Below are 14,992 nucleotides of genomic sequence, written 5' to 3'. Positions count from 1 at the left end.
TTAGGGGTAGGGAGGTAAATTACGGGACTTTTTGTCACAAAACAAGGAAGTAAAATGTTTTTCCCCTTCCCACCCCTAATTTGCATATGCAAATTAGGGTTCGGATTCGGTTCGGTATTCGGCCAAATCTTTCACATCAGATTCGGGGGTTCGGCCGAATCCAAAATAGTGGATTCAGTGCATCCCTAATATATGCAGTAAGTAAAAGGGTCTCCAGTGCCATGCAACCCTGAAAACCCCACATTATACCGACCCATTACTCCATGCTGCATAGAGAGTGAGGGGCAGGAATATTAAGCATTTCACCTGCAGGTATAATGGGTCGGGTGAATATTGAAAAATATATTTTGCACATAAACCTGTGCTACAATAAGGTAAACATGAAATTGTTGCATTGTAAAATAGAATGTGTCTTGTTATGTCAAATCAGTCACATTACATGAACATGGGGGAGATGGAGTATTAGTTGAGTCTGTCTTGGCAGGTTAAAACCACTGGTCTACTTTTCTGGGAGTAGAAAGCATGGAAACCTTGCAGCAATCTTCCCATAGTAGAAATTAACAATGATCAGCAGTATGGGGCCCCTGTACCATCCTCGGCCAGACTGGGGGGCAACGGTTAGAACTTCAGGATGAAAAAAATGGAAGGGTAGAAAAAAAAAAAAAAGAAATTTTGGTTAATGAGTGAGAATTTCATTATACTTTTAGTAAATAGACCCCCATATTGTGTTGTCGCTGGCACTGTCACAGATCAACATCATGACGGTTAATCGCAGTGTGTGACTTTAGACTAAGCTCAAGTCCAGAGCTAACCATAGAATTTAGTATTTCCTACAGTTATTTCGGTGCAGTTAGTATCGCTTTTTGGAACAAATCTTCATTACTGCCTAAAAGTGGCCATAGACACACAGATAATATTGTATGAAAGGGTTATTCGTACGATATTTGGTGCATATATGGTGGGGAAAGAGCTGACCAATATCAGCAGAAGACTTGGATATCGGTCGGCTCATCGATCGGGCTGGATGGAAAATTTTGATTGGGCGTCTTTGAAGGCACCCGACGGTCGGCCATTGTTAGTGCTGAATTGTCAGATACAGGTAAAATTCTATTGTTTCTACTTGTATATAGACAGTTCAGCTCTAGAAGTGTTTATTGAAACGTACGCTATGCGTACGAATATCCCTTTCATACGATATTATCTGTGTGTCTATGGCCATCTTGGAAATCACTTGGAAATTGGTCTATGGCCGCCTTAACCCAATTTCTCTTTGCCAGAGAGTGAGCTGCAAATCCTGACCCCCTGGAGACAGTTTTATTTGTAAAGGGTCAGCTCTATCACCTCATCTAGTCTGATCCTCTAAAGCAATTACTTCCACTTCCAAAATGGAAGTTTCCCCTTACCCCCCACTCCAAAAATGATCTTATAGGCTCACTACTTATTTTGGTATTTTTTGTTATTTTCTGTATTTTTTGTTACCTTTTTCTTTTGATGTAATAAATATTTTTTTTGCTTTTTTGAAAATTGAGTGTGCGCAATCTTTTAGCTTATTTTTGTTTGTTATGGAAAAGAGATTCAGTCTTAGAAGGGAAGGAGAAGTAGGTGTAGCTTAGCATTCTGGCTCCATCCGTGTCTTTGAATATCCTTCACCAATGATTTATAAGATTTCAGTTTAGGCATAGATATATATTTGTGAGTTGTGTGTGAATAGAAATTAGCCACAGAGAAGAACTCAGGATTTCTCTCTCGTGTCTACCATCCCTTTACATGGGGTGTCCAGCAGGCAGGTCTGGACTGAGAATTAAAATATGCCCTGGCATTTCAGGTCCACACAGGCCCACACAGTCCCCACCAGCCCAATAAATAATTCATATGGCATCTTAGAGCAGCCCCTCTGGCATTTGCCAGAACCCACAGATTGCCAGTCCGGGGCTGCCAGCAGGTATATGATGATCTACCAGTAGATCTTAAGCTAATAAAGAGGCAGGAGGTAACACAGACCTAATTCTTTAGGGTGGAAGGAGCCCAAGTGTTCTTGTTTGTTTATTCAATTTATTTCATATGAGATTTTCATTGCCTCTATATAAAAGATTGTATTACATGAATTCAGAAACAGTGAGGACTCACCAAAGGAGAGCCAACCCCCAGAAGCCAATAATAAGCTTAGGACATAAAATAAAAAGAAGGTGGTGGAGAAAGAGAATCCAATATACTCAAACGTAAAAAATGTCATGATATGGTAGTTGTTATACGTGATAGATTTCCAAAAACACAACACAGACAAAAGCTCAGTTTGAGTTCATTCCCTTTATTTGCTTGCACAGGGCTGGAAGAATGTTCTTTATAGAAACATACATATGGCAGCAAGCAGAGTGACAGCTGTTATTTGGGGGTGATCACAGTGAGACTGGTCTCCAACATTCCTTATTCTTCATGCTGCCCAAAAAAACAAAAGATAAATATAATATTGGCAGTATTGGTGAACCAAGTCCAAGTGAAAGCCTAAGCTTAGTTTGTGCTCCATCTGAAAATCCTCAGTATTTGTGTGTGGTTCATTAGAATGCATGACAACGTATACGTGTGATGCAATATATATTCTTCTGATGTCACATTAGCTATTGAAACTTGAGCCTGCGGGTTTGTGCCTTTTTGGTGACTACTAATATTTTTATATTGCACAGTAGGAGGGACTTTATTCCCTATTTAAAGCAAACTACACAGGGTCTTTCCTGTATCCATGCTGTGCATTCAGTTAATCATCACTCTCTACCTCAAGCCATGCACACCTTAATGCCAGACAGTTTCTCCCTGCCTTATTACTTTGTTAGCCCAGAGTCCCTCCCTTTTGCCTTATCTTTTTCAATTGTACGTGCAGTGACTAAGTTTGCTTCCTTCTCAGTTGTCTTCACTGCACCCTCTGGATATCAATTCTGTTGGGTCTAACTGTAGGAAAGGCTTGAGTGCCCTGTTCCCCAAAGCAGGTAGTAGATCGTTTGGCTTACCTTGGAAGATGCAGCTTCTCTAGTGCGAGCACGGATTTTATTGACTTGAGATTCTGCCACATCAGCTCGTTCCTCTGCATCGTCCAGTTCGTGCTGGATTTTCCTGTATTTCACAAGGTTGGAGTTGGCTTGGGTCTCCTGCATGAAAGAAGGGAATCATTTATGAGAGGTACCATTGATTTGGGAATCGATCCAGCATAACCTGTAAGAAACACTCATGGGTAGATGTAGTACTAAACGGACTCTTAGCAAATCTAAAGATAGAGATGGGTATAGATATCAGGGCGCAATCAATGCAACGATGTGTATCCTGAGCATGTTTCAATATCCATGCATGTAATGTATGAGTACTTTACTCACAGCCTCTTCTGACTGCCGCTTGTAGCTCTTGACTTTCATTTGCAGCTTATCAATCAGGTCCTGCATGCGGGCAAGGTTTTTCCTGTCTTCCTCTGTCTGTAACAAAAAAAGGAGGAAGATTGTAAAATTGTGTTTGTTGACTGTCGTCCCATAATGAGCAACATAGTGATTGGACTGGTTTAGTTGTTTGGAAAGTGATCTGGACAAAACGAGTGATTAGAATATCTCATCCTAACAAGGGGTACCTGATAAGTGAGCTCCTTTATTCTCCTCTCATACTTCCGGATTCCCTTCTGGGTTTCAGCATTCTTCTTCTGCTCAATCTCCAGCTCGCCTTCCAACTCCCTCACCTAGAGGATGAAATAGCATTGAAGATAGGGTGTTATTTTTAAAAACTGCACTGCCTACCTGCAGTGTCAGACTGGGACACCAGGGGCCCACCCAAAAACCTTAGACCAGGGGCCCACCAAAGAACTGTAGACCAGGGGCCCACTCTCAGTACTATTATTCTTCTTCTACTGACTCAACCTCTGTTCTCCTAGTCTCTATTCTTTACATACTATAATCTATTATTCCATCTATTTAGCCTCTTTGTTCTCATAGAAATAGGGAATGACCATGGAATAGGCTAAATCTTTAGCAGCACAAGGGCCCCCTGATACCTGGGCCCACCGGGAGTTTTCCTGGTATCCGATGGGCCAGTCCGACACTGCCTACCTGTATACTGCCCATACTAGAAACTGAGCTTTTCATAAAAAATTCTCCCAACCACCAGTCCGTGGAAATATAATGGCCAATCAAGAGGATGGATGCTAATAAGTAAAAGGTGACAAATCCTGTTGCTGAGCCTTATTGCTTTCCTACTTTGTCCTCCCACCAGTTTTTATTCAATGTCTCCCAATGGAGAATAGGCGCTTCTTTCTTATTTACTCTGGTTAAGCGGAATTTCTTTGGGGAAGTCCATTCAGGAAAGCTGCCTTAACCTGTCCTCTTTGATCATCAGTGAGAGTTTCGTCAAACTGTACTCTGAAGGCTTGAGCATCAAGCCAAGGTTGTTAGATATATTCTGAGTATTTAGAATACACACCTTAGCTTCCAGTTTCTGGATCTGCTTCTTTCCACCTTTCAAAGCGATCTGCTCGGCTTCATCAAGACGCATCTGCAGGTCTTTGATGGTTTGCTCCATGTTCTTCTTCATTCTTTCCAGGTGAGCAGTGGTGTCCTGCTCCTTTTTCAGCTCTTCTGCCATCATCGCTGCCTGTAGAATGGGTTGAAATGCTGATTATTATACATTTATTTGTTTATAAGAATTTAGAGAAAAGTAATTACAATCTGCCCCAGATACAATTTATCATCATAATGAGTTTCCTTACATCTGTGATGGCTTTCTTGGCTTTCTCCTCTGCATTACGACATTCCTGGACTGATTCTTCAACCTCTGTGGTCAGTTGAGAGATGTCTGCATCTAGCTTTTTCTTTTGATTGATAAGGCCAGTGTTCTGGAAAAAAATATTTTTTGATGTTTACTGATCAGCTGAAGACATTCAAGCACAGTAAATGAGGCAGACAGTCGGGTAAAGTCGCCATATTAATGTGGCACACTATTAGTAAAAGTAAGAGATGATTGAGTAACCAGTAGGCTTTTGTGTTTGCCCACATACCTGGGAGTGCAGAAGGTTAACCCTTTCAGTGGCCTCTAGCAGCTCCTGCTCTGCAAGCTTTCTTCCTCTCTCTGCTTGTTCCAAGGCAGCTCGTAATTCCTCCACCTCAGCCAGCAGTAGATTATTGCGCCTCTCCAAGGCGGCTGCTTGTTCTTTCAGGTCATCATTGTGTCTGAGAGTGTCATCAAGCTCAATCTGCAAGTCCTAAAACAGATGTCACAAATTAAAACTCACTTGAAATGCTATAGCTTTTTTCTTAACTGGCCAGAAAATACTATAACAAACCTTGATATGAGACTGCAGGTGACGGACCATTTTCTGGGACTCTGCCGCCTGCCTGTTGGCATGATTGAGTTGGATCTCCATTTCATTGAGATCTCCTTCCATCTTCTTTTTGAGCCTAATGGCCTCATTTCTGGCTTTGGCCTCTGCATCTAAACTTGCTTGCATAGACTCCATAGCACGTTGGTGGTTACGTCTACACAAATCAAATATTGATAACATTTTGGTATCTTTATGAAGACTGGCCATTTCTTCTTCAGTTCTTCTTCAGTGGCATAACTATAGGTAAAGCAGGTGTGTATATAGCTGGCGGGGGTCGCAGGTAACCCTGCTGGTGTGCATGCATCGTAGGACACGACCCATGACCCTAAAGTTACACCCCTGGTCTGCTTATTTTAATTTTAAAGTTCTTTCATTGCCCTCACCTTAGGTTCTCAATCTCCTCATCTTTTTCTGCTATCTTTCTGTCCACATCTGCTTTTATCTGGGAGAGCTCAAGCTGGATTCTTAAAGTCTTGCTCTCTTCATGCTCCAGAGCACCCTAAATCGATAGAAATAGAATGGTCAATGATAAGCATATTGTCTTATGCCTGAAATTACAGATATGCCCTAAAATTCAAGCAGCTGTCTTTCAAACTATTCCGACTATTCATCTCTGGTATACTCACTTCAGCCTCCTCCAAAGCTGCCTGGATGTCACTCTTCTCACTCTCCAGAGCCTTCTTGACCTTTTCCAACTCATGAATCATTTTGCCACTTGCACTGATTTGATCAGTGAGATCTGCAATCTCCTCTGTATTTATAAGAGAGACAAATATCAAATATCATTGCAACTATATACAGTTAAGCCTGCACTGTTTGCAGCAGGAAAAATGTAATAGAGACTAAGGCTTGTGTTTGCTTACCTTGCAGGTTTTTATTTTCCCTCTTCATGGTCTCCAGATTGTCCAGAGACTCTTCATATGCATTCTTCAGCTTAAAGAGCTCAGTGCTTAGGCTGCGAGACTCCTTTTGTGAGGCTTCAAGCTCAGTCTGGGCCTCCTCGTACTTCTGCTTCCATTCACCCAGGATCCTGTCAAAGTTCCTCTGCTTCTTGTCTAGGGCAGCAGCAGCAGAGTTGGCTCTCTCTAGGTCAATGACCAGGTCTTCAATCTCAGTCTGCAGGCGATGTTTGGTCTTCTCTAGGGAAGAGCACTTAGCATTCGCTACTTCCACTGCTTCTTCAGCATCCTGCAGACGTGCAGCCAGTTTCTTCCTGGAGCAGAAATTGTATATTTGTTACCATCATTTCTGCTGACCCGTGACAAACTAAGTTTCTTTCAAATGTGTAATTTAGGCACCAGCAAAATAGCTTTATCTAAAAGTAACATTCTGAAATCTCTCAAGCGTTTAAGGGATTATAAAGAATTTAGCTTTCTATATAAACATACTTGGCTTCTTCCAGTTCTTCTGTTCTCTGGATGGCATCAGTTTCATATTTGTTCCTCCACTGGGCCACCTCAGCATTTGCTTTGGACAAAGACCTCTGCAGTTCTCCTTTGGCCTCCTGCTCTTCTTCATATTGCTCCCGCATGAGGTCACAGTCATGACGGGAGGCTTGTAGAGCATGAGCCAGAGCATTTTTTGCCTGCAAGAGAACAAAGGCTCTAAGACTTCCTCTGTTGGTACTGTTTCTTGAGGTAGAGTCCTGCTTCAGTTCGGGTACCCGTGGAATACCCACAAAATATTTGGGTTTTGGACAAAAGGTCCCCAGTTCCCTAGCCATGCAGGTAGTCCATGGATAACCTGACTGTGTACCCAGCAATGGTGCAGGCTGGATCCCTCCCCTGTGGTCTCAGTAGGTTTCTTCCATTTTATTGCATTTCTGGTGCCAGGGTGATGTCACTTCTGGGCCAATCTGGCACTACTTCCAGTTCTGCTGGCCCCGGGTCGGAGGGTAAGTTGGACTATTGGGGATTGGGTTGGGTAGCAGTAGTGGGAGAAATTTGCAGGTTACAGGTCTGGGTTGCGGGTCACGTGTTGCGCGTATGGGTTGGGTATGGGTCTAACAAAAATGGACCCGCACAGGTCTCTACCTTCAGGAGATCACTTTAAGTTTAGGTAGGAAATAAAGGACTTTCAAACACTTATAGCATCTGTGCCAATCACAATGTGTTCTATGTCCATTAAAGTACGAAAGGGAATTTAAGTTTTCTAGCTGAATGATGCATACTAGAAACCTGCATGGATTAAATTGGATGGACCAGCACCCTTATATTAACCAACTACTAAGGAAATAAAATGCTGAAGCAGCTTAGCTTGAAAAGGGAAAACTACTGTCTTCCTTGTCCTAACAAGACCATCATTTATGTGCATAGACATGTTCTGATGTAGGAATACTACTACTTTCCTTGCTTATGTTTTAGTTGCTTTTATTTCTTCATCAGCTGCAAAGTTACCCTTCAGCATTTCTCCTCAGTTTGGATATGTAATCATCAAATTGCAGTAGGCTGTAGTCAAAACAAATATGGTTTGTTAAACCCTTTAACTCACCTTGGTTTCTTCCTCTAACTGCCTCTTTAGTTCTTCAATAGTCTGAGTAAAGGAAGCTTTCCCACGGCTTAGCTGATTCACAAGAGATTCCTTCTCTTCCAAGAGCCGGGATAGTTCTCCTAATCAGCCAAATTAGGAATATTTTATTTGCAGGTAGCATAGTATAGTACTACAGTTTACTACATTTCTACTCTTACTATATGTCTTCTATTTTTGGTTTTAACCTTGAGACTTTCTAGTATTCATCTTCCATTGTAACCACTGCCTTGTTGTTAAGTAAAGCAAAGAGATAGTATTTGAAACTCCAAGTTGAAGAGCTGCATAACATAATGTCATTGACATCAAAAAAAAAAGAAATCTACACCTTAGAAAAAAAAAGTACACAGTTTGATTCTAAACAATAGTCTGAAACACTAACAAATACAGTAAAGATCACATTAGACATTAGAAGAGAATTACAAGCAGCATGTGTTCATTGTGGTGCAAGGAAAGAATTTAGGCCCTAAGCCTTCAGATTTTATTTGGGATAAAATAGTGTTCTGATTGGTCAAGGCTGAAAGGTGGTTATCCATTCCCTTATATTTACTCTATTTCTGATATTAAAGCGCATAAACATTTTTCTTAATTTGTGCAAGTCAAAATAATCATCTTACCATTCTCTGTCTGAAGCCTGGCTCTGTGCAGGGAGATATCTGCTAACTGGCGTTGAAGTTCATCCACCTTACTTTTTGCCTCACTCAGCTGATCCTCATATGTCCTACAAAGTTTTTCTGCATTTGCCTGTAACGCAAGACAAAGCTCAACAGCTTTCCAATGTGAAACGATAGACTTTAGAACTAGTGCTACAATTTCAGTATCTCTTTGAACCCCGAGCCTTATGTAGTAAAAAAATGCCCTACTCTGGGAGGATCTGTCAGCACTTTGAGGTATGTCACTGTGCAGGGCTCCCATTGCTTCAGTCAGCCTAAGACTGGCCCTGACAAAAAGTCTGATGTACATAATAGTACACTGGATGTGTTTATTAAATGTGGTCATTTTTTTTAAGCCAGGCCTGGGCAACCCTTAGCCATGTCAGCACTGCAAAATACCCTCCAGAGGGTTAGCAGTTGCCTATAATGAATTTGTGCTTTGAAGGGACAGTGCAGTCTCCTTGTAGCCATATCTTAGCCAAATTCATAGAAGCAGCCGTACCTTATTTTTAGTGAGTTGTTCAATATTGGAGGTGAAGTCATCGAGTTCCATCTTCATCTCGCTCTTTTCTTTTTCCAACTTTTGCTTGACCCGCTGTAGGCTGTCAATCTGTTCCCCAAGCTCAGCCACTGTGTCAGCATGTTTCTTGCGCAGGCCTGCGGCTGTTGCTTCATGGTGCAGGGTGGCTTCTTCCAGATCTCGCCGCAGTTTGAGGAACTCTGCTTCCCTCTTTTTATTCATCTCTATCTGCACAGAAGTGGCTCCACCTGCCTCTTCCAACCTCTCACTCAGTTCCTCAAGTTCTTTTGTTACTTCTGCTCTTTGTTTTTCCACTTTAGCCCGTGTGGCACGTTCAGCCTCAAGCTCTTCCTCTAGTTCCTCTATACGTGCCTAAAGTAATAGAGTCAAGTAGAACAATAATCCTGTTTCCAGTTATCTGACTATATATTCTAAGATGAAGAATGTAAATGTGTTACTGTTCGATCATGGCAACTTGTGTTACCAGAGGCTGCAAGAGGCCACTTATGTTTCCCATGCACAAAATTATCCAAAGTAAACTGAAGGATTGTCAGCATATTGCTGTATGGTCCATTAACGTAATCACTAGGCTGCACATTAAATTTAATTTCCCAAAACAAGTGCCATTAAGCATTAAGGTGTAAATATTGCAAGGTCACTTTTACCTGCAACTCTTTAATTTTCTTTTGCAGCTGAGCACACATCATTTGTTCATCTTCAATCCTTGAATTGAGCTGGCTCATCTCAAAGTCCTTCCTAAAGGAAAAAAGAGGGACGTTTATAAGTGACTTGGCCACTGAATGATGTGCAGATTTGTCTTCAACCTGTGATAAATATGTCTAAAAATATGCTGTTTTGAGTATTCATCTACAAATGTTAGAAGTGAAAATGGTCCAAAGAGGGCAGACAGACTAATTAAGGGACTGGATTATGTAACCAAATGATAAAGAAAACAAGTGGTTTAGATGGGATGGATTCAATGTGTAGAGTCAATAATAAAGTCTAATTAACCTTTTCAGGAAGACAATGTTGACAAGAAGGCCATTTCTGGAGACTCAAGGAAAAGAGTTTTCACCTTCAGCAGAAAGGATTTCTTTACTGTGGCCAAGGAATAGTTCAATAATAGATCTACTCAAGTAGACACTACTTTCTTAGAAATAAGCATATGTAGATATGGATATTAAAGTTATTAAAGATTGATTAAAGGAGTTGAGTGCCCCTTTTCTGATGTTTCATTTGAAGCTGTGAACTTTTCTACCTTCGTTATATTAATGGAGACACAACACATTGATTCTCTTGGTGCTGGTAGTGAAATTACGTTTAACCTAGTCTCATTAAATGCCCTTTTGTCACCTGCACCATTCTATGAAAGCATAATTCTAATCTACTCTGGTTATAGTTGCTATTACTTTTTCAGCTTCTCCTCCAGTTGCTGCTTGTCATTTTCTAAATCCATGACAGACTCCTGAGTGAGTTTCAAATCTCCTTCCAGCTTTCGTTTTGATCGCTCTAGATCCATCCTCAGCTTTTTCTCCTGCTCCAAGGAACCTTCCAGCTGCAGTGGAGAGATTAAATACATTGCTGCTTACTTTGGGTTTTATTGTATAGCCTATAATGTCAGGTACCATAATGAAGTAACAAAGTCTTGCTTCATTGTTTTCTACTCCAAAAAGTTTATATCAACGTACATCATCCACTTGTTGTTCAAGTTTAGCTTTGGCTTTAGTAAGAGTGTTGACTTTGTCTTCCTCAGCTTGCAAGTCATCCAGAGCTTGCTGGTGAGCTTCCTGTAGGGCTTTTTTCTCTTTGGTTAATCTGACAATAATCTCATCCAGAGCAGCCATCTCCTCTATCAGGTTCTTCACCTACATAAACAGAAATATACAAATCAGTCAGTAAATACGTTAGTAGCTCCATGTAACAGACCCAGCTGCAACAAATATTCACCTTGTTTTCTGTAGCATGTTTCTCCTTCTCTACTTTGGCCAGAGTGATCTCCAGGTCATCAATATCTTTCTTCAGCTCAGCACATTCATCTTCCAACTTCCTTTTCTTGGACGTTAAGTCAGAGTTCATTTCCTCCTCATCCTCCAGCCTCTCAGTCAACTCCTTCACCTTAGCCTCTAGCTGGATTTTTGTTTTGATTAAGAGATCACAACGCTCCTCAGCATCTGCAAGATTGTCCTGTTCCTGCCAGAGAACATTGTGGTATATATGGTTTTAGAATGTTGGATGGAGATATTCTAATATGATATTGGAAAGTAAGAACTTGGTTGGACACTGTTGCCTTTAACCTATGTTAAAATGTAAATTTAGCAAGATTTTACGATGACTTACTGCCTGGAGCTGTAGGCCCAGGTCGTTCTTTTCCTGTACTAAAGCGACCTGTCTTTCTTCCAACTCTTTCCGTTTGGCCTCAGACTTCTCCAGAGCTTCTTTCAACTTTAGGAATTCTTCCTTCATGTTGGCCATCTCCTTTTCTGTTTGGGCCGATTTTAACAAAGGTTTTATCTTGAAGAAAAGCTTCATCCAAGACCAGTTCTTGACAGCATTGAAAGCCCGGATATTCCACTGGATTACCATCAGAGCATCCCTACAATGACAGCCATTAACATTATTACAATTTACGGTGTTATCAACATTTACAAATCTAGTTTTGCACGTGAATTCAAGACTATTATTATTACTAGTAATGATTATGACACTTACTTTCTAGCAATTATTTTATGATATTCAATCCTCATTATCCTGCCTCGGCTTCTGGCCTGTAGCATAGTTATGATCTTGGCCAGTCGCTCATCTCGCATCTCTTCAAGCTGCCCAAGAAGCCCAGCTTTGAAGAAGACCTAAAGGAGGAATACATTTTTATAGGTACTATTATTGAATGTAACACTGAAACTGCTAGTACACAATTCTGCTATGGGTATGGAAATGAATTTGTCGTTCAATAGGTGCATCATACAATAAATATCCTGTATAAGGGGATTATACACAACTCTGGATTCCTATTAAAAAACATATATTTTCTGAGGACATTCATTAATAGAAGGATTTAACTATATTCTCTCCATATGGGCCTTGTACAGGTATGGGATCGCTTATGAAGAAACATGTCCTCCAGAAAACAGGAAGACCATCTACCATGTAGTCCATTTTAAACAAATACGATCCCTTATCCGTGAAAACCGCAGACTCAAAACATTTTGAATAAAAGAGCCTATACCTGTACTAGCAAAACAAATAAGAGTTGGATGCCTTTGAACAAAGCAAAAATAAATCAAACCTACTAATGTGGTTAAAGACACAATAAAAATGCTAAATTTGCATGGTCTATAGTTTTACCTTTGTATGTCCGAATTTATACTGTGTGTGATCTATGTCTAGAGAGCCCAATAATTTTTCAGTTGCTTTTCTGCTGTCTACAAATTTATCATCCGGGATTGCATTAGGGTTGAGAATTCGGTATCTACAAAGATATACGAAGTATGAACATTATTATTATTATTATTAACAGCACTATGTAAAAATAGATGGAAAGGCTGCATCAGTTACCGTTGTTTGAAGTCGGCATAAAGAAGCCTGTTGGGGTACCCTTTGCGGCAAATTCTAATCCCCTCGAGGACACCATTGCATCTCAGCTGATGGAGCACCATGAATGGATCCATTACTCCTGTAGAAATAAGATGGTGTCTTTGTTTTTAAAAGTCAGTGGTTTACAAATACAGCAGAGATTTTGAAGTCATTGCATTTTAGCTCCTCTCCAACCAAGCAAATCAAAGTTCCCAGATAAAGGCATGGAATAAAGTCCCTACCTGGAGTCTTGCTTTCGTTGGGAATGATGCATCTCACAAAATGGGGTTGTGTTGAGCGAAGATTTGTCATCAATTTATTTAGATTCTCCTGTACAATAAAAAAAATCAGTTTTTAAAAACTGGTTTAATACCGCCTAGACAGACTTCAGCAGAAGCAAAGACACTTACAAACAAACGTATATCAAATGTAGAATGTTCTGCTTCAAAACAACTTGGGACGGTGCTGAAATCCCATGTAACCAGTGCTCACAAGAAGAAGTTTTGGTAAAAAATAGCTGCCAAAGGCTACAAGTCGAAATTCCTTTTGTTCACAGCTACAACTACAGTTTTAGTCAACGCAGAACATGACCTATACCCTATCGACCCTATTACCCTTACCATAATGACCCTTTCATATTTCACTATGATGAGACTAGAATGTCTACTAGATCATGCTAAAATAACCATTCTTCAGTGAAAGCCGGTCCTCCTGGCCCGAGCCTTGACGAGTGGAAAAGAGGGAGAAGCAGTACAGACTTAAAGTGATGTTCATGAAAAGATTTTAACTAAACATCACTGCAAGTCTTAACTGCCTCGCTCTCATATAGAAGACGCTCCATTATCGGGATCCATATATCATACATATGTATTTGTACAGTAGTTATTCCACTTATACTAAGATGTCCACAGTGATCAGTTTCACATTAAATCAAACCGTTTCAGCTGATATTGGCTGGAGCCTGATGCTTCTCTATGACCTTAGAGTGTAAGATGTTTAAGATTTTATTGGTTGGGGGCCTGACTGTTTGGTGTATGTTCTATATCAGAAGAACTTTGGTAAGTCTGAATCAGGAGCCTCATTTTTTAAGGGGAGCTATAGTGAAAAGGAAAATTTTATATAAGCTTTAACATACTGAAATGAGGAACTTTCTAAATACAATCAATTAAATATTCTGTACTGTTTCTGAAATAATCAAGTTTATCTTCACTCTCATCATATGTTTCTCTTAATTTTCTCTTCATGCAGACGTTGGGTGTCAGACTGTCATTGACAGTTAGATCCAATATATCTTATAGGGGGGACTTCCTTTCCGATCAGATGTATTAGAGCTCACTCAAATAACTAATTCTGCCACAAACAAAATCTAGCAAAATAACTGCCTGTTGCACAAATCCTGCATGTAGAGAGACATGATGTCTGGTGATTTTAATAGAGTGAGCTCTAATACATCTTCTAGGCAAAAGGAGCCCCCTATAAGATATATTGGATATAACTGTTGATGAATACCTGACACCCAACTGCTGCATGAAGAGAGAAAAAAGAGAAACAGATGCTGAGAGAGGGATAGTGAACATAAACTTGATTATTTCAGATGCGGATGCAGAATTTTTAATTAATTGTATTTAGAAAGCTTCTAATTTCAGTATGCGGAAGCTTATATTTCATTTTCGCGATAGTTCCACTTTAATCTCTTTGTTTAGTATATGTTGCATGTATTGGACCTAACTATCAAATGCTTCTGATATGTCTCATTAGTTGGCGTACTTTGTTTATGAAGGATGACCTTGGTTGGTCTACGTTATATGTCTGAGACCTCACTGGATCTACCTGGGACAGCATTCTGCAAACATTGAATATCTGGAATCTAAATGTAAAGTATAATTGCTGAATTTATAGATTCTAACTACTAACCATGAAAACTATTTTTGGAATGCACAAAATGGAGGGAATCACATTCATTAACTTTTACAACAATTCCGACTTGCTACTGCCCTTTACCTTATGAAGCTGAGACACCGTCTGGAATGAAGCTGCTTTCTTGCGTTTTTCCTTCACTCCAGGTCTCTGATGTTCAGCTAAAAGAGAAATACTGTTACTTTAACCTCTTTATAGGTTTCCTGCCATTGGAAGGAGGTGAGAATTCATACATGTAATAATGAAAACATAATATCTATACAGCTGGCTTGGTCTCAGGGCCGGAACTAGGGGTAGGCAGGAGAGACACAGGCTCAATGAAAGGGGGTGCAGGGCATGTACCTCTTCTGTCTTCAAGGTTGGGCTCTTCTTGTGCTGAGATGCACTGTTAGCTCTTTTTTTATAGGGATTCAATGCACCGTGCTATATGGGGTGGGGGGAATCAAGTGATGTGGATCT

At 40.4% G+C, this 14,992-nt stretch overlaps 1 protein-coding gene across 1 annotated transcript in view; it reads right to left on the bottom strand.

The window, feature by feature from the left end:
• Positions 1-2,292: 2,292 nt before the first annotated feature.
• The window catches only part of LOC108701067 (myosin-7B), a 39,008-nt gene continuing 26,308 nt past the window's right edge, over positions 2,293-14,992 (bottom strand). The window contains exons 18-42 of the mRNA XM_018235218.2: positions 14,618-14,694; positions 12,859-12,946; positions 12,599-12,716; positions 12,389-12,512; positions 11,756-11,892; positions 11,384-11,639; positions 10,994-11,236; positions 10,735-10,911; positions 10,456-10,601; positions 9,712-9,802; positions 9,029-9,418; positions 8,491-8,617; positions 7,838-7,956; positions 6,736-6,932; positions 6,211-6,560; positions 5,974-6,098; positions 5,731-5,846; positions 5,309-5,501; positions 5,024-5,227; positions 4,736-4,861; positions 4,450-4,620; positions 3,608-3,712; positions 3,363-3,458; positions 3,003-3,140; positions 2,293-2,436 (exon numbers count right to left, since the gene is read on the bottom strand). Coding sequence (XP_018090707.2) covers positions 2,425-2,436; positions 3,003-3,140; positions 3,363-3,458; positions 3,608-3,712; positions 4,450-4,620; positions 4,736-4,861; positions 5,024-5,227; positions 5,309-5,501; positions 5,731-5,846; positions 5,974-6,098; positions 6,211-6,560; positions 6,736-6,932; positions 7,838-7,956; positions 8,491-8,617; positions 9,029-9,418; positions 9,712-9,802; positions 10,456-10,601; positions 10,735-10,911; positions 10,994-11,236; positions 11,384-11,639; positions 11,756-11,892; positions 12,389-12,512; positions 12,599-12,716; positions 12,859-12,946; positions 14,618-14,694 — 3,926 coding nt within the window. The 3' untranslated portion in view covers positions 2,293-2,424. The remainder of the gene's footprint in view (positions 2,437-3,002; positions 3,141-3,362; positions 3,459-3,607; positions 3,713-4,449; positions 4,621-4,735; positions 4,862-5,023; positions 5,228-5,308; positions 5,502-5,730; positions 5,847-5,973; positions 6,099-6,210; positions 6,561-6,735; positions 6,933-7,837; positions 7,957-8,490; positions 8,618-9,028; positions 9,419-9,711; positions 9,803-10,455; positions 10,602-10,734; positions 10,912-10,993; positions 11,237-11,383; positions 11,640-11,755; positions 11,893-12,388; positions 12,513-12,598; positions 12,717-12,858; positions 12,947-14,617; positions 14,695-14,992) is intronic.

This window comes from Xenopus laevis, chromosome 9_10L (genome assembly GCF_017654675.1).
Source record: "Xenopus laevis strain J_2021 chromosome 9_10L, Xenopus_laevis_v10.1, whole genome shotgun sequence".
In the NCBI taxonomy this organism is placed as follows: domain Eukaryota; kingdom Metazoa; phylum Chordata; class Amphibia; order Anura; family Pipidae; genus Xenopus; species Xenopus laevis.
This window is presented reverse-complemented; position numbering and strand designations above follow the sequence as displayed.